The sequence below is a fragment of the Carcharodon carcharias genome, chromosome 1 (assembly GCF_017639515.1).
Source record: "Carcharodon carcharias isolate sCarCar2 chromosome 1, sCarCar2.pri, whole genome shotgun sequence".
Classification (NCBI taxonomy): Eukaryota; Metazoa; Chordata; class Chondrichthyes; order Lamniformes; family Lamnidae; genus Carcharodon; species Carcharodon carcharias.
The window spans coordinates 138,198,299-138,220,550 of record NC_054467.1 but is presented as its reverse complement, the minus strand read 5'-3'; the positions used below and the strand labels follow the sequence as shown (position 1 = coordinate 138,220,550).

The 22,252-nt window shown below is 48.2% G+C and overlaps 2 protein-coding genes across 9 annotated transcripts in view; one reads left to right on the top strand and one right to left on the bottom strand.

Moving 5' to 3' along the window:
• Positions 1-22,252, top strand: part of ugdh (UDP-glucose 6-dehydrogenase) — a 51,730-nt gene that overhangs the window by 7,771 nt on the left and 21,707 nt on the right. For 6 of the 8 annotated variants that reach the window (XR_005944425.1, XR_005944424.1, XM_041199050.1 and 3 more), the window contains 2 exons: positions 20,292-20,458; positions 20,567-20,668. The exons of 1 other annotated variant lie outside the window; for it this stretch is intronic. Coding sequence is in view for 5 of the 7 variants with exons in the window: in XM_041199050.1 (XP_041054984.1) it covers positions 20,297-20,458; positions 20,567-20,668 (264 nt within the window). In the remaining 2 variants the exon portion in view is untranslated. Of the gene's footprint in view, positions 1-10,811; positions 10,832-20,291; positions 20,459-20,566; positions 20,669-22,252 lie in introns of those variants that run through there. One more of the 8 variants, XM_041199059.1, reaches the window with a different exon arrangement.
• On the bottom strand, positions 1,569-1,880 carry LOC121275367 (histone H4-like). Its single transcript, XM_041182893.1, has one exon. The coding sequence runs from the start codon at positions 1,878-1,880 to the stop codon at positions 1,569-1,571; it is 312 nt and encodes a 103-aa protein (XP_041038827.1).

The following is a 22,252-nucleotide window of genomic DNA, read 5'->3' as shown; positions in this document are numbered from 1 at the left end:
CACAAATGCTGTCAGACCTGCTGAGTTTTTTTAGCTATTTTTGTTTTTTTCTCTTGATTACTAGTCCAGTGACAATACTGCTATGCCGCCACCTCCCCCCTAAGCCATCCATTTCATTGATCTCAATTCACCCATTCACAAGCCCATCGCACATTCACTAGCATCTCACTCACTACCAGCTCAAGGGACATTGCCACTCACTCTCTTACACACACCCTCACATCACCACTGGCCTTATATCCTCTGGAGATAGCCTTCTCATCCCCTCCATGGCTCCACTCAGTACACGCACACGCCTGGCACCCTTCTCATTTTGCCTGGCATGCGCCTTGCTCACACTCTCTCCATCATCTTTATGCAGGACAAGATTGCACATAATCAACGGGAGAAATCAGAGAGTGGGGGAGAAGTGTGGAACATCAGGTCCTCACTCCATTTGGGGGACGCATGCTGGAGCTGGCCAGAGAGGACGTGGACTGTTCCTGCAGTGATGGTGAGGTCGGCAGCGAGCACCCACATCATCCTTCTCTCAACACTACACTGAGCCCATTGTTCTGTGTTCAACGCAGCTGCCAAGCATTAATAATCTCCACTTACTGTCCTAGGCACATCTAACACGTCACTCTCAGGCAACCTCGACCCCACAGGCAACCTTGACCCCTGATCCCAGCGCCAAGACCACCTTGGATGAGGACCCTGAGGACAGTACCATTGAAGACCCATCACGACTCTCGCTCACACCCTCCACCAGCACAGCAACACACTTTGGTGGGACCTAGATGTAGACTAGCCTCTGGATCACAATCTGGTGAGCATAGCGCACAGTCTGTTGCAGAGCAGGCGGGGGCAGCTACATCTTTGGTTGCTGGCAGTCGAAGGACTGCTGAAGGCAAGGAATCTACTGAGTCTGAATCAGATGAGGAGCCTCTGGACTTGGTCCTCAATCAGTTGCTGGAGCTGCAAAGACAATCAAGGGAACATAAGGAAGGAATGACTGCTGCACTCCTCAGATTAACAGGGTTGATGGAGGAGTCCATCTGCCATCAGTCTCAGGTGATAGCGCCTGCATGCCAATGCACTGAGGTCAACACTGGCAGGATGGCAGCTGCCACGGAGACCTTGGTCCAGGACATCGGTCCTGCACAGCTGTGTGGGCTGCACTCCATCACTGATGCCATTGTTGGCCTCCAACAGTGTCAATGCGAGAGGGGTGTGGGGCAGCTCGATCTCACTCCAGCTTCCCCTGCTCCTCAAGGAGTCATCCAGGGGCCATCAGGCACCCATAGGGAGGAGGACCAGCAGCTGGACACCAGGGAACCATCCACCCAGGTGACTCCAGGAATGTCCGGCCGATCCAAATCCCCTCTTCCTGTAACCCCCACAGCTCCAGCTCCATAGTCCAAGGTGGGTGCAGCTGGCCCAGACAGGATGCATGCCGAGGTCATCACAGACAGGGTATAGTAGTCAGCAGGCTGCCTCCACCTCTGCTGTGGATGTAGTGGGGGGCACCAAGACATCGTGGCAGGGTTAGGAAGGTTAAGAAGATGAAATGTTTTTGTTAACAGTTCTCAACCACCGAACCCGTAGAGAGTCCGGCCTTGGCGTTTCAGGGCATAGACCACATCCATGGCAGTAACAGTCTTGTGTTTAGCGTGTTCCGTGTAGGTGACCAAGTCTCGAATTATATTTTCCAAGAAAACCTTGAGAACCCCGCGAATTTCCTTGTAAATGAGGCCGGAGATGCGCTTAACGCCCCTGCGACGAGCGAGGCGGCGAATAGCAGGTTTAGTGATTCCCTGGATATTATCTTGGAGGACTTTCCGGTGCCGTTTCGCACCCTCTTTATCGAGACCTTTCCCACCTTTACCTCTACCGGACATCACACCCGGAGACAAAGCTTTGCAAGTTGCACAGCCTGGGTAGGGGTGTTAATCACTTGTACATAACGTTCACTATTGTAAATAAACTCCCAAGAATGTCTCCTTGCTTATGCTCCTTGTTATAATGAGCAGTTTTCATGTCACTCAGATGTGAAACCCTGGTTCCTGCATAAGATTACGGCAAGTGTCTCAGTCCAGGGTCTCCTCCCTGTAACCTTCAGACCAAAGTGATGGTCCAGCTTCACATTCCCTGGAGACATAACTGATGCCTGCACCTCAATGGTGCTCGTCATTGCTGCTAGAATATTGTGGGCAGGTGTCACCGAGTTCCCTCATTCTCTCTGTGTGCTCTCAGCACCTTTAAGGTGAGGCTGGCCCCATCTCGTCAGCATCTGTGACTGGTGACACTGTGCTCCTGAAGGGGTCAGGTGCATTTAAAGTTTCACAGCTGCACCTCCATGATATGACCCCGATCACAGAGTGCATGCGAGCTGCCTTCAGCCAGACAGGAGTCAGACATTCACAGAGGCAATATGAAGATCTGTGGAGTGTCCTCACTGTATGTTGTCATCATCCTCCTGGAATCTAGTGACTATTAGGGCCTCCCGAGTGCATCTGTCTTGTTTGGCCAGTGCGATGGCATCATCATGGCCTTGCCTTTGAGGACCTCATCACCGTCACCCCCTTCGCTGTCCTCCTCACCAGAGAAGATATGCAGCTCTTCCATCTCCTCCTCAGCCATGTCCTCCCCCTGTTGTAGCACCAGGTTTTGTTGAACGCAGCAAGCTACAATGATACCCGATGCCCTCGGGGGACTGTACTGCAGTGCTCCCCTGGACCTGTTGAGGCACCGGAACTTCACTTTCAAAATGCCTATCGTTTGCTCCACCAAAGTCCAGGTCACGACATGAGCCTCATTATACTATTGCTCTGATGCAGTCTGAGGCTGCTGCACAGGCGTCGTCAGCCACGTCCTCTGTGGGTAGTCCTTGTCCCCAAGGAGCCAACCCTGCAGCCTCTGTAGACCCAGCAAGATATCAGGGATCTGAGACCTCCTAAGGATGTTGGAGTTGTGGACACTCCCTGGGAATTGTGCGCAGACCTTTGGATGTGTTTGTGGTGGTCGCTGACCAGCTGAATATTCAGCAAATGGAAGCCCTTGCAGTTGACATAGTTGACTGCTTGTTGCCATGGACATCTAAGTGCCATGTGAGTGCAGTCGATGGCACCCTGCAACTGTGGGAAACCTGAGATCTGGGCAAATCCCAGCGCTCTTGCTTCCTGGCTTTCCTGATCCTGGGCAAAGCACAAAGTTCTTGCCTTCATGAAGATGGCATCCGTGACCTCCTGGATACATTTGTGCATGGAGACTTGCAAGATCCCACATAGGTCACCTGTGGAGCCCTGGAAGGAGCCACTGGTGTAAAAATTGAGCTCCACAATCACTTTCATGGCCACGGGCAGCGGATGCCTTTCATTTCCCCGTGGCGCCAAATCCTGCAGCAGGTGGCAAATGTGACCGACCAGTTCCCTAGACATTTGCAGTCTTTGGCGACACAGGTTCTCAGTCATCTGCAGGAATGTCAGGTGCCATCTATAGAACCTGGGTCTAGAAAAGCACCTATGAGCAATGGCTCTCTGTGGATCTTCAGCTGCATGTGCAGGAGGCCCTGCCGCCTCCTCATCTTGAGGGAGGTACTCCTCCCTTTGCTGAGCCAGGCACCTCTGCCACTCTCTTCTTCTTTTCTTCTCCCTGTAAACTATGAGGCAGACCACTAAATCACCAGGCTCCATGATCCTGATGTTTTCCTCCTGCAGGATCAAAGAGAGATATGTGGGTTAGCATGTGTCCTAAGATCCTCTCTTGATCAAATCAGAAGGCCCCTTCACACATGCAGGACAGTGCTGACCATCACTTAGATGGCCAGTGTGTAGTGCACTTCATGGCTGTCCAAAACCCCACCCATCTCCGCCCCACTCCACTTGACCAATTGGCGGCAGCTTCAGCCATTGGACTGCATGCTGTGCTCTCAGCTCAGGTGCAGGCATTCTCCTAACCTGCACTGCAAGGCTGCGCTGTTAGCTTGAACAATAAAGCATGAGGGATACTGGTCCACACCTTAATAAAGACATTGCAAGGGGCTGTGAGCGCCTCCACCAGTGACTACACCATGGCCACCTGTGCAACTCGCCTAGTCGGTCAATTATTCTGCTGCTCCCTAAAACGCACATTAATTTGCAGTCTATGGCTGAGGGGTGAAAAGTTCTGGAGCATTTGGTGGCATTTTCATGCTTTTGTAGTGCGTGAGTTGTCAGAAAAGCTTCAGAGGCCCAACTCCAAGCGTGTCAATGGAGCATGTGCTGAACAGTCTCAGCTGCAGAAGAATGCTCACTTTTGACAAACTCTTCCAATTGTGTGGCTGCTTCCCTCAACCTCCCTCCTCCCTGGCTGGTGTACTTCCTTCAGTCTGTGCTGCCTTTTACCCACCACCCACCACCACCACCCCCATCCCCCCCCCCCCCCCCCCCCCGCCCCCAAACCACCACCACCTGTCCTGACCCACACTGGAGCCCTTGCCCCGACACTATGCTGAAAGCTAGCTGGGAAAAAGCAACTTGCCTGTGCTCCCCCTAAATGCGTTGCAGCACCTCTTCCCTGATGTCCAATGGGCAATGCTTGCGAGCACTGCGCAAGGTTGTGTGCACTCACCTTTTAAAGGCAGTTGTGAAGCACGTATTCTGAAGTCATGCCGATAGGGAGGTAAATTTAATGGGGGTGCAATGAATCCTGCGGGATGGCATAATAACGAGATGCAAATATATTAAAATTAAGTTCCCGATGTTGGATAGCAGAAACACGGCCTGCCATTGATGGATGGAGTGGACGATTGCAAACTGGTTTCACAACAGCGTGAAACCGACTTTTGACTTTCTTGCTATATTGTCCGCTCACGGCTGCCGTGACGCCCGCCACCAATGGGACCGGATAATTCCTCCTGATGAGTTCAGTGGTGCAGCACCGGCAGACTGAAAAAGAGAGGCTAGGTCCAGAAGCTGAGAATAAACAAATACACAGTTGCTACAGCTATTTCTGTTACTTGAAGATAACATTGGTGGATCTATGCCAAGCTCTAAGAATGAGAGGAGCTGAAGAAGCATAAAGAAGACAGAGATGGTGGGGTTTCCCACCATCCGAGGAGTTGGCAAAGAAAATATCCCTGCCAATACTGCCTGCCGCACAGCTATTTAATGCTCCAATGAGCATTAATTAGCTGAAGGCGGGACTTCACCTCACTCAGGAGGATGTCCCGCCTCAGAGAGCTGCCAGCCAATCAGATCGCCAAAAGCCACAGTGGAGAGGACTGGGACTGCATGCAGTCCCGAGAGCAGTGTTCTTCATTGCAAGACCTGCAAGCCTGTGGCAGCTCCCAATGATGTTAAGTGTGTTTCCCCGACCAGTGGTGCTCCACTCTGGCATCTCCAACCAGGGCCCGAAGAGTACAATGGAGAATGGAGAAGAGTGCTGGGGTCCCGGGGAGAAGATGGCTGTGAGGTCTGCAGCCTTGGGAAGGAGACGCTGGCTGCAGGCTCCGAGGCCTTGGGAAGGAGATACTGGCTGCGAGGTCCGGGCCCTGAGGAAAGAGAGGCTGCCTGTGAGATCCAGGGTGCTTGGACCTGCACTCCATTGCTACAGGCATTGGTTGGATCCATCAGTGGCTAGGTGAGAGGTGTCGGGGCACCTTGACCTCCCCTCAGGTGTCCCTCCTCCTCAAGGAGTCGTGGGGGAGGGTCTTTGGGCACCCACAGGGAAGATGAGCATCTGCCGGACATCCCAAGGACCTCCACACAGGACATTCCAAGGTCGTCCAGCCGCTCCAAATCCTCGCTGCATGTGGCTCCATCACCTCCAAATGGTCAAGCCAAGAAGGGTGCACCTGCCTTGGGCCTCCAGAGGACATCCACCGAGGTCATCACAGAAAGCAGGGTGTAGCAGTCAGAAGACTGCCTCTACCTCTACTGCGGATGTTGGGGATGCACCTAGACATAGCCGTAGGGTTAGAAAAATTACAAAATTTTGACATCACTTCTAGGTCACAAGTGTTCAATCACTGTATATATTATGCAAATTTACAAACACATTTGCACTTCATTAGAATGGTCTCATCATTTGAAAGCATCGTGCATTTGCATCTATTTGCCCTCTTATTATGAGGGTGAGCCATGCTCCCACTCAGTGATCGCCTCTCTTTGTAAGCCTCACATTCATGTGATGTCTACCTGACTCATGATTTTTTAAAAATTCATTCATGGGATACGGGCATCACTGGCTAGGCCAGCGTTTATTGTCCATCCCTAGCTGCCCTTGTTTGGAGGACATTTTAAGAGTCAGCCACATTGCTGTGGGCCTGGAGTCACATGTAGGCCAGACCAGGTAAGGATGGCAGATTTCCTTCCCTAAAGGGCATTTGTGAATCAGATGGGTTTTTACAACAATCAACAATGATTTCATGGTCATCATCAGACTTTTAATTCCAGATTTTTTTACTGAATTCAAATTCCACCATCGAACCTGGGTCCCCAGAGCATTACCCTGGGTCTCTGAATTACTAGTCCAGTGACAATACCACTACGCCATCACTTCCCCGAAATGATAGTCACTCTAGGTGTTATCTCAGGGAGATGTCTCAAACTCTTTATTGGGAGTGTGTGCAGAATTCACTACTAACGTTTACTCCTTACAAGACAACATGGAGGTAGGCCTGCTCAATCACCTAGAAGGGTTAGCTGTAATTGCATCTCTTCATTGGTAGTGCCAAAGCACAAGACCTGCAGCCATGATGGTCTCTCCAACCATGAGCGCATCTCAGTGTCCACTAAATTTTCTCATTAAAGTGGTGACGACTGCATCAAGTCCTTTAGCGCTGTGTGCCAACCTTCTCTTCCCTGAATGCATGGATACAGGGTTCGCTGCTGACCCAAAGATTAGAGCATGCTGAATCATAAGGATTGAAGGTGCAGGTCCAAATGCTGAACTTGCTCTGGACGACTGGTTGTAAAGGCCTTTCAGTGCACTGGCATGGTACTAAGGGACAGAAGGAATGTGGCCGTGTCCTGTTGCCTGGACCTTACTCCTCTTGGAATCTCGTGGCTCTTAGTGTGGCATGGGCAGGTCTTCCACATTGCGCTTCTTCGATGACATCCTTACGTGGAAGCTGACCCTCATCTCCGTCTTCAGGTATCTGCCCTTCCTGCTCTTTCCTGCTGTTCATCATCTGAAGAGCTCTCAGCCTTCTCCATGTCTCCTTCTGGCAAGGGATCTCCCCTTTGAAGCTCCAGGGTCATGAACAGTGTAACAGACCACGATAATGCGGGACACCCTCTGTGGAGAGTGCTGCAGAGACCCATCTGAGTAGTCCAAACATTGGAAGCACAGCTTAAGTATGCCAATGGTCTGCTCAATGATGGATTGTGTGGAGCTATGCACCATGTTGTATCTCTCCCCCAAGGCACTCTGAGGATGACGGACAGTTGTCACAGGCCATTGTTTGAGCGGGTAACCCTTATCCCGAAGCAGCCATCCCTGTAATCACTGAGGCCCTTCAAACATGTGAGGCATCTGGGAGTGACTCAGGATGTATGAGTAATGGGAACTCCTAGGGTACTTGGCACAAATGTGCATGATGTGCTTCCAATAATTACACACCAGTTGAATGTTCAGGTAGTGAAACCCCTTCCTGTTGATGAACATCAGGAGCTACTGCCATGGAGTTCTCAATGTCACGTGTGTGCAATCGATTGTACCCTGTACTCCAGGGAAGCCTGAGATAGCTGCAAACCCCAGAAATCTAGCAGCCTGGCTAGATTCATTGAGTGTGAAGTTCACATAAAAATGAGCCTTGCTGTGGAGGGCATCTGTCACCTCCTTGATACATTCATGTGCAAAACACTGTGAGATGCCACATAGGCCTCTATGGATCCCTGGAACAAACTACAGGCAAAAAAATTGAACACGATAGTGACCTTCAGAGCCACTAACAGGGGTTGTCTTCCCAGTCCATAGGGCATTAAATCCTCCTACAGGATGTGACAGAGATGATCCACCACATCTCTTGACAAGCACAGACGTGTGTGACATTACCATTCACTCATCTCCAGATAGAAAAGTCTTCTTTGGTAGACCTTTGGTCACGCAAGTCGCTTCCGTGAGATGGGTCTAACCTCCTCATCCTCTGGTTCCTGCTGGGGCTCCCCTGGACCGTGGGTCTTGGGTGGGGCCTCCTCTCGAAGCTGTGCTAGGCCCTTCTTCTCATCCTCAGTCCATCACGAAGGCAGCATGGAGCGCAGAATCCATTATTAAATCCTCCTTCTCCCTGTGGTCTTATAGATGCAACAGATTAATGAATACTGAGCAAATATAGTAGACCTCTCACTCGCAAACAGAAAGTCACTGTCATGCCCTAGAGCTGCATCTGTGCTACTTGTAGCTAAGTCACACGCTCATAGATATAGGTGACCAAGGTGCCAACCCTGATTTAACATCTCCATCCCACAGAGGTTGGAAGAGATTTGGACGCATTCATGAAATGCACCAATTTACCAAACTCACTCCTGCAATCTCTGATCTGGCATACTGATTAAGGTTAGCTTGCACATGAGCAATGACTGATGCCCTTTGGCCTGTTATCCATGCCAACTGGAGAAGGTGCATTAGAGGCTTTCATTGATGATTTGGCAGATATGCAACAGCTGTGACTCCTTAACAGATGCCTGCACTCTCCATTATCACATTCCTCTCTTTTGATGCTCAAATGGAATGACTGTATTGTGAAGCCATTGACTCCTGCAGTCTCTCGTTAATGCGCAGCAAAAGGCATTGGCTCCAGTGGCACCTTCTCAAGAAGTCTTCCTTTTTTCTTTCAGCTCTGCCTCTATTTCAGTGCTGAGACTAACGGTACACCCTGAAAAGGCCCCTTAGTCCAGCTGTGCGTTCCTCCCACATCGCCTCAGAGCCCTCTTGTGCAGATTATTTTCCAGTTTCGATTTCAAACTGCACCATTACTTCATGGATTCAAGATGGTGGTGCTCCATTTTTATTTTGACACTAGTTTCAATCCTCCTCATGTCAGTGTTTGGGTCCTTCCAATTTTCCTGGAACCTCACAATGTGCAGTAGACCTCCCCCGGGTTATTCTCCAGCCTTTCCCAGTAATCTTGCATACGATTGGCATTGTGGTGGACATTCCAGCCGTCTCCCCTGAACCCATCACGTTGACATCCCTATGCCCCATGTGGACCTCACCCCTCCCCCTCTCAAGGCTTTGTGCACAGTCACCTACAGAGGAGAGTCCACCAGGAAGAACTTTGAGTACCCCGCTCCCCCAACTTTATTACGTTTTCCCCACTTACAGGCTGCAGATGCCACCCCTAACCATGATCATCCCATCTGCAGCCAAATACCAAGCCAGACAAGCCCATTACCATTTACTTTGAACAAACCCTACAGACAAAGCTGTGTCTCATTCCACTTGAGCACACAGGCCTTGCCCCTCCCTGGAGTGGGACTATGACGAGCATGCCACGCATGGCCCTATAGCATGGCCCGCAAAGCCTTTAATCTCTCAGTCTGACTGAAATGAACAAAGCCCCAGGACTGCCTTTAAACTCTCTACCTGACTAGGAGGTCCACAGAGCCTCAGTACTGCCTTTATTCTCCCACTCCAATCTGTTGGCCCCAGACCAAGGACTATGACTCTTTCAATGAGCTCTCCCATTCCCTCGTGACTGATCACAATGCACTGTCCCTTCCCCACCCCCTCCATGATTCTCTGTGCAATCCATCCCTCTTGTGCTCACTGACATACACCCCCTGTTCCTGCACTGGAGTCTGCATGCATCCCCTCCCATTCATACAGTTTGATTCCCATCTACCCCCTTGTGTGTCCGTGTTCTAGTCTTCTGTGTCGGGCTCCAGCTCCCCCACACTCAGTCTCCCCTCTGCTTGCCATTGTTCCCCCTTCTAACCCCTCCATGCCCCTTTGTCCCCCATGTGTTTGCTATCCTCTCCTCACCACCCCCTGCCCTCCCACCCCCCTGAACTCAGTTGCGATGCTGGTCTCTGTTTGAGGTGCAGCCCTTCCTGAGAGCCACTGCACAGTGCTGTGCTCCAGGAGTAGAGGCAGCCACTGTGAGCAGACCAATCCTACACCCCCACCAGTGTAGCGTTCCACAGCCACCGTTAAGAAACCCTGGAGCAGTGCAGTTGCAGGTAGGCTTTGAATGTTGCATTCACCTCGAAATCACGAGTGCAGTGAGGGCTGACCGATGCACGCCACTCATTTTCACACGTGTTTCAGACTGGTCTGAATTCCTGCTGGCGTAATGCAAGATTGGAAAGTGGAATGTGATTCCATCGAGTAGCATATTTAATGAACATTCCTGACACTGATCAGTGGAATACCTGACCCGCCATCAACCCACCATGAAAGGGATGGGTGGAAAATTCCGAACTATATCCCTGGGTTCCATTATCATATAGTTAGGTATTGGACAGTACGTGGAAATCTCAGACGTAAGATACTCAGACGGGAGTGATCCTCTACACCTTTTTAATTCATTCATGGGATGTGGGCTTCACTGGCTGGGCCAGCATTTATTACTCATCCCTAGTTGCCCTTGAGAAGGTGGTGGTGAGCTGCCTTCTTGAACAGCTGCAGTCCATGTGGTGTAGGTACACCCACAGTGCTGTTAGGAAGGGAGTTCCAGGATTTTGACTCAGCAACAATGAAGGAACAGTGATATATTTCCAAAACAAAAACAGAATTACCTGGAAAAACTCAGCAGGTCTGGCAGCATCGGCGGAGAAGAAAAGAGTTGACGTTTCGAGTCCTCATGACCCTTCGACAGAACTTGAGTTCGAGTCCAGGAAAGAGCTGAAATATAAGCTGGTTTAAGGTGTGTGTGTGGGGGGCGGAGAGATAGAGAGACAGAGAGGTGGAGGGGGTTGGTGTGGTTGTAGCGACAAACAAGCAGTGATAGAAGCAGATCATCAAAAGATGTCAACAACAATAGTACAATAGAACACATAGGTGTTAAAGTTAAAGTTGGTGATATTATCTAAACGAATGTGCTAATTAAGAATGGATGGTAGGGCACTCAAGGTATAGCTCTAGTGGGTTTTTTTTTTATTTTATATAATGGAAATAGGTGGGAAAAGGAAAATCTTTATAATTTATTGGGAAAAAAAAGAAGGGGGAAACAGAAAGGGGGTGGGGATGGGGGAGGGGACTCACGACCTAAAGTTGTTGAATTCAATATTCAGTCCGGAAGGCTGTAAAGTCCCTAGTCGGAAGATGAGGTGTTGTTCCTCCAGTTTGCGTTGGGCTTCACTGGAACAATGCAGCAAGCCAAGGACAGACATGTGGGCAAGAGAGCAGGGTGGAGTGTTAAAATGGCAAGCGACAGGGAGGTTTGGGTCATTCTTGCGGACAGACCGCAGGTGTTCTGCAAAGCGGTCGCCCAGTTTACGTTTGGTCTCTCCAATGTAGAGGAGACCACATTGGGAGCAACGAATGCAGTAGACTAAGTTGGGGGAAATGCAAGTGAAATGCTGCTTCACTTGAAAGGAGTGTTTGGGTCCTTGGACGGTGAGGAGAGAGGAAGTGAAGGGGCAGGTGTTGCATCTTTTGCGTGGGCAAGGGGTTGTGCCATAGGAGGGGGTTGAGGAGTAGGGGGTGATGGAGGAGTGGACCAGGGTGTCCCGGAGGGAGCGATCCCTACGGAATGCCGATAAGGGGGGTGAAGGGAAGATGTGTTTGGTAGTGGCATCATGCTGGAGTTGGCGGAAATGGCGGAGGATGATCCTTTGAATGCGGAGGCTGGTGGGGTGATAAGTGAGGACAAGGGGGACCCTATCATGTTTCTGGGAGGGAGGAGAAGGAGTGAGGGCGGATGCGCGGGAGATGGGCCGGACACGGTTGAGGGCCCTGTCAACGACCGTGGGTGGAAAACCTCGGTTAAGGAAGAAGGAGGACATGTCAGAGGAACTGTTTTTGAATGTAGCATCATCGGAACAGATGCGACGGAGGCGAAGGAACTGAGAGAATGGGATGGAGTCCTTACAGGAAGTGGGGTGTGAGGAGCTGTAGTCGAGATAGCTGTGGGTGTCGGTGGGTTTGTAATGGATATTGGTGGACAGTCTATCACCAGAGATTGAGACAGAGAGGTCAAGGAAGGGAAGGGAAGTGTCAGAGATGGACCACGTGAAAATGATGGAGGGGTGGAGATTGGAAGCAAAATTAATAAATTTTTCCAAGTCCTGACGAGAGCATGAAGCAGCACCAAAGTAATCATCGATGTACCGGAGAAAGAGTTGTGGAAGGGGGCCGGAGTAGGACTGCAACAAGGAATGTTCCACATACCCCATAAAGAGACAGGCATAGCTGGGGCCCATGCGGGTACCCATAGCCACACCTTTTATTTGGAGGAAGTGAGAGGAGTTGAAGGAGAAATTGTTCAGCGTGAGAACAAGTTCAGCCAGACGGAGGAGAGTAGTGGTGGATGGGGATTGTTCGGGCCTCTGTTCGAGGAAGAAGCTAAGGGCCCTCAGACCATCCTGGTGGGGGATGGAGGTGTAGAGGGATTGGACGTCCATGGTGAAGAGGAAGCGGTAGGGGCCAGGGAACTGGAAATTGTTGATGTGACGTAAGGTGTCAGAGGAATCACGGATGTAGGTGGGAAGGGACTGGACAAGGGGAGAGAGAAGGGAGTCAAGATAACGAGAAATGAGTTCTGTGGGGCAGGAGCAAGCTGAGACGATCGGTCTACCGGGGCAGTTCTGTTTGTGGATTTTGGGTAGGAGATAGAAGCGGGCCGTCCGAGGTTGGGCAACTATCAGGTTGGAAGCTGTGGGAGGGAGATCCCCAGAGGAGATGAGGTCAGTGACAGTCCTGGAAACAGTGGCTTGATGTTCAGTGGTGGGGTCATGGTCCAGGGAGAGGTAGGAGGAAGTGTCTGCGAGTTGACGCTCAGCCTCCGCGTGGTAGAGGTCAGTGCGCCAGACAACAACAGCACCACCCTTGTCAGCAGGTTTGATGACAATGTCAGGGTTGGACCTGAGAGAATGGAGTGCAGTAAGTTCAGAGAGAGACAGGTTAGAATGGGTGAGAGGAGCAGAGAAATTGAGACGACTAATGTCGCGCCGACAGTTCTCAATGAAAAGATCGAGAGAAGGTAAGAATCCAGAGGGAGGGGTCCAGGTGGAGGGAGAATATTGAAGATGGGTAAAAGGATCCGTTGAACTGGGAGAGGACTCCTGCCCAAAGAAGTGAGCCCGGAGACGAAGACGGCGGAAGAAGAGTTCAGTATCATGCCGAGCCCGAAATTCATTGAGGTGAGGGCGTAAGGGTATGAAACTAAGTCCTTTGCTGAGCACTGAACGTTCAGCATCGGAGAGGGGAAGGTCAGGGGGTATAGTGAATACACGGCTGGGGCTGGGATTGGAAGATGGGGTGGGGACGGAGGGACAGGCAGGGGTGGAGGGTCCTAGATAGGTGTTGGTGTCGATGAGTTGTTGGAGCTTGCGTTCCTTAGCACTTGAGAGAAACAGAAAAAGTTTCTTGTTGAGGCGTCGGATGAGCCGAAGAATAAAATGAAACTGGGGGCACGCGCAGCTTTGAAAAAGGGTACGGCGGTGCTGCTGGAGGGAGAGGTCGAGTGTGTTCATATGGCGGCGCATGGCACTGAGAGTGGATTTCAGAATGTGACGGGAACAGCAGTCCGAGAAACGTTTTATGTCCCGGAGATACCTGTAATCCTGGGTGGGTTCGAAACATGAGGGGTGGAATTTCAGTTGAAATCCATGTGGGGTAAGTCGGAGACGGAGACAGTCACTGAGAAAGGAGATATGGCTGTGAAAGCGGGTTTTAGTAAACACCTTGTCAAACACTAGGAGAGAAATGGAAAGCAATGAAGGTGAACAAGGCAACAGAGAAATCCGGAAATCTTGTCGCAGAGAGGAACAGAACTTCTTCAAGGAGGTAGGCATTTCTTGAAGAGCAGTGGCAGTCAATTAAACACAGAGATAAAAACAAAAAAACTGCGGATGCTGGAAATCCAAAACAAAAACAGAATTACCTGGAAAAACTCAGCAGGTCTGGCAGCATCGGCGGAGAAGAAAAGAGTTGACGTTTCGAGTCCTCATGACCCTTCGACAGAACTTGAGTTCGAGTCCAGGAAAGAGCTGAAATATAAGCTGGTTTAAGGTGTGTGTGTGGGGGGCGGAGAGATAGAGAGACAGAGAGGTGGAGGGGGTTGGTGTGGTTGTAGCGACAAACAAGCAGTGATAGAAGCAGATCATCAAAAGATGTCAACAACAATAGTACAATAGAACACATAGGTGTTAAAGTTAAAGTTGGTGATATTATCTAAACGAATGTGCTAATTAAGAATGGATGGTAGGGCACTCAAGGTATAGCTCTAGTGGGTTTTTTTTTATTTTATATAATGGAAATAGGTGGGAAAAGGAAAATCTTTATAATTTATTGGGAAAAAAAAGAAGGGGGAAACAGAAAGGGGGTGGGGATGGGGGAGGGGACTCACGACCTAAAGTTGTTGAATTCAATATTCAGTCCGGAAGGCTGTAAAGAAATCTGCTCTTGGGCCTCTTACCACTTAAGGACACCTGAACTAATTTGCCATCTAAATTTTTCATTCTTCTTCCCTATGAGAAAGTATTTTGCTTCTGCTGACCTTCTGTTGGGCACCCTGTCTGGCAAATCATACAGCCCTGCAATGTGCTGGCTTTCCATGTAACCACGATTTTTAAAGTAATGAAGTTCTTTACAATAAGGCTTCCTTATTTCTCAAAACCTTCTATTGAAAAGATTACTGTGTTCCACATTGCTTTTATTATTGATAATGGCGTGGAGATCTTCTGATCTGCTGCTTTAATAGAACATGTCTATCTCCCTGCAATAATATCCCAAACTCTCAGGATTTGGGCCTTCCTAGTAACTCAATAAATGTGTTGCTAAAACATACAGCCCAGGAAAATCCCAGATTCAGTCCCAGCCTGACCAAAATGACACCCTCTATTACAATGTTTTATTCTATTGTTACTGTTATAATTTTGAGGCTTGCTTTAGACATTAGCTCAGGAATTCACCATGGCTCCTTAGACAACACCTTCCAAACCTTTTTTCAAATATTTATTTTTTAATTTTTATTTATATATATTTTTCCCACCTATTTCTATTATTATTATGTTTAAAATTTATTTCCATTCATTGTTTTATCCCCACCTTTTAACCTATTTTGATCTTTTCTCCCACAACGTCCCCTCCCCCCACCCCACCCCTACTAGAGTCATCTGTCACTTGCTCATCCTGCTTTCTACTCTTAATGTCACCATTAGCACCTCCTTTAGCCAGTATCACCACCATCAACATCCCTTTGACCTTTTGTTTATGATATCTTTTGCAATCTCTCCTTTGCCTCCACCTATCACTGGCCTTCTATTCAGCTTCACCTGTCCCACCCCCTTAAACAGTATATATTTCACCACATTTTTACTCCTCTTTAGTTCTGAAGAAGTCGTAAGGACTCAAAACGTTAACTCTGTCTTTCTCTCGACAGATGCTGTCAGAGCTGCTGAGTTTTTCCAGCAATTTTTGTTTTGTTTCATATTTCCAGCATCCACAGTATTTTGCTTTTATCTTCCAAACCCATGACCACTACCATCTAGAAGGACAAGGGCAGCAGATACATGGGAACACTACCACCTGGAAGTTCCCCTCCAAGTCACTCACCGTCCTGACTTGGAAATATATGAGTGACTTGGAGGGGAACTTCCAGGTGGTAGTGTTCCCATGTATCTGCTGCCCTTGTCCTTCTAGATGGTAGTGGTCGTGGGTTTGGAAGATAAAAGCAAAATACTGTGGATGCTGGAAATATGAAACAAAACAAAAATTGCTGGAAAAACTCAGCAGCTCTGACAGCATCTGTCGAGAGAAAGACAGAGTTAACGTTTTGAGTCCTTACGACTTCTTCAGAACTAAAGAGGAGTAAAAATGTGGTGAAATATATACTGTTTAAGGGGGTGGGACAGGTGAAGCTGAATAGAAGGCCAGTGATAGGTGGAGGCAAAGGAGAGATTGCAAAAGATATCATAAACAAAAGGTCAAAGGGATGTTGATGGTGGTGATACTGGCTAAAGGAGGTGCTAATGGTGACATTAAGAGTAGAAAGCAGGATGAGCAAGTGACAGATGACTCTAGTAGGGGTGGGGTGGGGGGAGGGGACGTTGTGGGAGAAAAGATCAAAATAGGTTAAAAGGTGGGGATAAAACAATGAATGGAAATAAATTTTAAAAATAATAATAATAGAAATAGGTGGGAAAAATATATATAAATAAAAATTAAAAAATAAATATTTGAAAAAAGGTTTGGAAGGTGTTGTCTAAGGAGCCATGGTGAATTCCTGAGCTAATGTCTAAAGCAAGCCTCAAAATTATAACAGTAACAATAGAATAAAACATTGTAATAGAGGGTGTCATTTTGGTCAGGCTGGGACTGAATCTGGGATTTTCCTGGGCTGTATGTTTTAGCAACACATTTATTGAGTTACTAGGAAGGCCCAAATCCTGAGAGTTTGGGATATTATTGCAGGGAGATAGACATGTTCTATTAAAGCAGCAGATCAGAAGATCTCCACGCCATTATCAATAATGAAAGCAATGTGGAACACAGTAATCTTTTCAATAGAAGGTTTTGAGAAATAAGGAAGCCTTATTGTAAAGAATTTCATTACTTTAAGAATCGTGGTTACATGGAAAGCCAGCACATTGCAGGGCTGTATGATTTGCCAGACAGGGTGCCCAACAGAAGGTCAGCAGAAGCAAAATACTTTCTCATAGGGAAGAAGAATGAAAAATTTAGATGGCAAATTAGTTCAGGTGTCCTTAAGTGGTAAGAGGCCCAAGAGCAGATTTCTTGCCTCCATTTTTGACAGGAAAAGATGTATGATGCAAGCCCTTAATGAGAAAATAGAAAATAATTTAGGAATGGGACGAAGGTTCTGACAGTCTTATACATTGTCAAATGAACAGTTTGTTACATCAATCTTTTCCTGATTTAACAAATATATCCTGGTATCCGGTAGCAAAAAAAGGAAGGAAATAATGCGCGTGCCCCCAATTTCATTTTATCCTTCGGCTCATCCGACGCCTCAACAAGAAACTTTTTCTGTTTCTCTCAAGTGCTAAGGAACGCAAGCTCCAACAACTCATCGACACCAACACCCATCTAGGACCCTCCACCCCGGCCTGTCCCTCCGTCCCCACCCCATCTTCCAATCCCAACCCCAGCCGTGTATTCACTATACCCCCTGACCTTCCCCTCTCTGATGCTGAGCGTTCAGTGCTCAGCAAAGGACTTAGTTTCATACCCTTACGCCCTCACCTCAATGAATTTCGGGCTCGGCATGATGCTGAACTCTTCTTCCGCCGTCTTCGTCTCTGGGCTCACTTCTTTGGGCAGGAGTCCTCTCCCAGTTCAACGGATCCTTTTACCATCTCCAATATTCTCCCTCCACCTGGACCCCTCCCTCTGGATTCTTACCTTCTCTTGATCTTTTCATTGAGAACTGTCGGCGCGACATTAGTCGTCTCAATTTCTCTGCTCCTCTCACCCATTCTAACCTGTCTCTCTCTGAACTTACTGCACTCCATTCTCTCAGGTCCAACCCTGACATTGTCATCAAACCTGCTGACAAGGGTGGTGCTGTTGTTGTCTGGCACACTGACCTCTACCTCGCGGAGGCTGAGCGTCAACTCGCAGACACTTCCTCCTACCTCTCCCTGGACCATGACCCCACCACTGAACATCAAGTTCCAGGACTGTCACTGACCTCATCTCCTCTGGGGATCTCCCTCCCACAGCTTCCAACCTGATAGTCGCCCAACCTCGGACGGCCCGCTTCTATCTCCTACCCAAAATCCACAAACAGAACTGCCCCGGTAGTTCGTCTCACTTGCTCCTGCCCCACAGAACTCATTTCTCGTTAACTTGACTCCCTTCTCTCCTCCCTTGTCCAGTCCCTTCCCACCTACATCCGTGATTCCTCTGACACCTTACGTCACATCAACAAGTTCCAGTTCCCTGGCCCCAACCGCTTCCTCTTCACCATGGACGTCCAATCCCTCTACACCTCCATCCCCCACCATGATGGTCTGAGGGCCCTTAGCTTCTTCCTCGAACAATCCCCATCCACCGCTACTCTCCTCCGTCTGGCTGAACTTGTTCTCACGCTGAACAAGTTCTCCTTCAACTCCTCTCACTTCCTCCAAATAAAAGGTGTGGCTATGGGTACCCGCATGGGCCCCAGCTATGCCTGTCTCTTTATGGGATATGTGGAACATTCCTTGTTCCAGTCCTACTCAGGCCCCCTTCCACAACTCTTTCTCCGGTACATCGATGATTACTTCGGTGCCGCTTCATGCTCTCGTCGGGACTTGGAAAAATTTATTAATTTTGCTTCCAATCTCCACCCCTCTATCATTTTCACGTGGTCCATCTCTGACACTTCCCTTCCCTTCCTTGACCTCTCTGTCTCAATCTCTGGTGATAGACTGTCCACCAATATCCATTACAAACCCACCGACTCCCACAGCTATCTCGACTACAGCTCCTCACACCCCGCTTCCTGTAAGGACTCCATCCCATTCTCTCAGTTCCTTCGCCTCCGTCGCATCTGTTCCGATGATGCTACCTTCAAAAACAGTTCCTCTGACATGTCCTCCTTCTTCCTTAACCGAGGTTTTCCACCCACGGTTGTTGACAGGGCCCTCAACTGTGTCCGGCCCATCTCCCGCGCATCTGCCCTCACGTCTTCTCCTCCCTCCCAGAAACATGATAGCGTCCCCCTTGTCCTCACTTATCACCCCACCAGCCTCCGCATTCAAAGGATCATCCTCCGCCATTTCCGCCAACTCCAGCATGATGCCACCACCAAACACATCTTCCCTTCACCCCCCCTATCGGCATTCCGTAGGGATCGCTCCCTCCGGGACACCCTGGTCCACTCCTCCATCACCCCCCTACTCCTCAACCCCCTCCTATGGCACCACCCCATGCCCACCCAAAAGATGCAACACCTGCCCCTTCACTTCCTCTCTCCTCACCGTCCAAGGACCCAAACACTCCTTTCAAGTGATGCAGCATTTCACTTGCATTTCCCCCAACTTAGTCTACTGTATTCGTTGCTCCCAATGTGATCTCCCCTACATTGGAGAGACCAAACGTAAATTGGGCGACCGCTTTGCAGAACACCTGCGGTTTGTCCGCAAGAATGACTCAAACGTCCCTGTCGCTTGCCATTTTAACACTCCACCCTGCTCTCTTGCCCACATGTCTGTCCTTGGCTTGCTGCATTGTTCCAGTGAAGCCCAACGCAAACTGGAGGAACAACACCTCATCTTCCGACTAGGCACTTTACAGCCATCCGGACTGAATATTGAATTCAACAACTTTAGGTCGTGAGCTCCCTCCCCCATCCCCACCCCCTTTCTGCTTCCCCCTTCCTTTTCTTTTTTTTCCAATAAATTATATAGATTTTCCTTTTCCCACCTATTTCCATTAATTTTTTTTAAAAAATTTTTTTTACATCTTTTATGCTCTCCCCACCCCAACAAGAGCTATACCTTGAGTGCCCTACCATCCATTCTTAATTAGCACATTCGTTTTGATAATATCACCAACTTTAACTTTAACACCTATGTGTTCTTTTGTTCTATTGTTGTTGACGTCTTTTGATGATCTGCTTCTATCACTGCTTGTTTGTCCCTACAACCACACCCCCACTCCACTCCTCTCTCTCTCTCTCTCTCTCCGCCCCCCACACACACACCTTAAACCAGCTTATATTTCAACTCTTTCTTGGACTCGAACTCAAGTTCTGTCGAAGGATCATGAGGACTCGAAACGTCAACTCTTTTCTTCTCCGCCGATGCTGCCAGACCTGCTGAGTTTTTCCAGGTAATTCTGTTTTTGTTTTTGTTTAGGAAATGAACCTTGTTCTCTGTTTATAAGTGCACTTCTTGCCAAGCTGTCCATAGGACAGCAACAGCCCACAGGACTCTGTACTTTGCCTTGCACTTTTTAACAATGAGGGGAGGCCTTTTTTTCATTTGTTCATGGAATGTGGTCATCATTGGCTGGGCCAGCATTTGTTGCTCAACCCTAATTGCCCTTGAGAAGGTGGTAGTGAGCAGTTTTTTTGAACCGAGGCAGTCGGTTGTTGGGAGAGAAAATTATGGCAGAAAATTAGGTAACATCTGGGCAATAGACAAAGATAAATTTCTGATTACAGAATCAAAAGATCTAATTTCTGCACTGACTTTATTTATCTTTTTCCACAGATATCATGTTTGAAATTAAGAAGATCTGCTGTATTGGTGCTGGATATGTTGGTGGGCCAACATGCAGTATCATTGCCCACATGTGCCCTGAGATTCGCGTTTCAGTTGTAGACGTTAACCATGCAAGAATAGAGGCCTGGAACTCAGACATGCTTCCAATCTATGAGGTTCAGCACTGAAACATTTATCCAATTTATTGCTAACCCTGCTTCACAAAGCTTTTGAGTGTTTGCCATTCTGTTGGTATACAATTCCAGTTGTTCTTTTTATTTCAGCCTGGTTTGAAGGAAGTGGTGGAGTCATGCAGAGGGAAGAATCTTTTTTTCTTGACTGACATCGATGCTGCCATTCGAGAAGCTGACCTTATATTTATTTCGGTAACTTTTCCGCCCAATATCCTCCACTGCTCTCCTGAACGTAGTGATTCTTGCAGCTGTACAATTACAAGTGGCCATTCTTCCATGTGTAAACTCATCCACTGTGTGCAAGCAGGTTATGCAATCATGGAGGGAATCACAACTCAACCATAGCCTATTCTCAGTCATCATTCAACACTATACATTTTAGCAGGTTCACTAGATAGCAATTAGGAATGGAAGCCCAGGCTGTTTTTTCTTTCTTACTTCATAGCAGCCTTGAGCAATGAGAGAGCAGTGGATTGTGCAGGCTCAGTAGAATGCAGAGTTTGGCCTCAGTTTTGGAGGGAATTCAGCCTTGAGAAGCAATTGGCATAAAGTTATATTTGAGGTGTTAAATCACTAAGGAGGCAGCCACCTGACAAGCAGAGCAACTTAGTGAGGAAGGAAACTGAGGTGCTAGCCGTCTGGGTGAAGAGGAGACAGGAGTACCCCTGAGAGTGTTGAATGTTAAACAGGTATTCAAGCACTGAATACATGTGACAGTAGCAACAACTCAGTGGAGAGCAACCATGAGTAATGCCATAGCACTGCAGAGAAAATGATTGTCAAAGAAGAAGGTGTACATGCTTGTGGAGAAGAATACCTGGAAGTCATACTTCATGTTGGGACCAATGACAATGGAAGTGAATGAAACTGAGGTCTTGCAAAGGAACATTCAGGAATTAAGAGTTAAGGACCAAGACCTTAAGTGTAGAAATCTCAAAAATAATCTTAGTGTCATGCAATATTCAGTATAGTACAATAGAGCACAACTGGAGAATTGGTGTAGGAATAAAGGGTCTGAAATTCCTGGGATATTGAGACAATATCTGGATCAGGAGTGGTTTATATATGATAAATGAGCTTCACCTGAACAAAGCTGGAACCAATGAACTCACTGGTAGAGTAACCAGTGCTGTAGGTGGGGTTTAAACTAACATGGCAGGAGGGAAGAAGCAGTAAAGAAAGCAGTTGGAGGTAGTTAAGATACAAGCGAAAAGCAGTGAAATTACAAAAAAACATATCAGGAGGATGACGGATTTTCAAGAGTGAGGTGGCCAACCCGACAGGCAGCTTTGAGTTGTACATTTGCAACTGAATAGAGTTTCATGAATAAAACTGGTGAACAACAAGCCCAAGTTTCTATGGTTACATGTGATAACATTAAGAGATATGTGGCTTGGATTAGTATTGGATTGGCAGCAGAACATTTCTGATTGCAAAATATTTAGGAGGGTTAAGTGTGAAAAAAGGAAGGATGTGTGACAATGTTAATCAAACATTCCATTACAATGACAGCGCTAGAACATGGGGATGGTATAGATGCAAGAGTCACATCTATTTGATGAGAAATAAGGAGTAAGAGGGGAAGTGATTATTCTTTCGGGAGTATGTATTAGGCCACAGGGGAAAAGAGTGCTGATTTTTTGGCAAGTCAACTTTGATTGGCCAAGGCATTGCCATGGAGAAAGCAATGGAGAACAATAGACTCCCAAGTTCCTGGGTAATTCAAAAAAGGCGCAAGGCTTGGACATATTCCTTTTGTTTGCAGGGAATGGGTCC

Excerpts from the sequence above, each read along its gene's own strand:
- LOC121275367 (XM_041182893.1), bottom strand. The coding sequence starts at position 1,880 with ATGTCCGGTAGAGGTAAAGGTGGGAAAGGTCTCGATAAAGAGGGTGCG.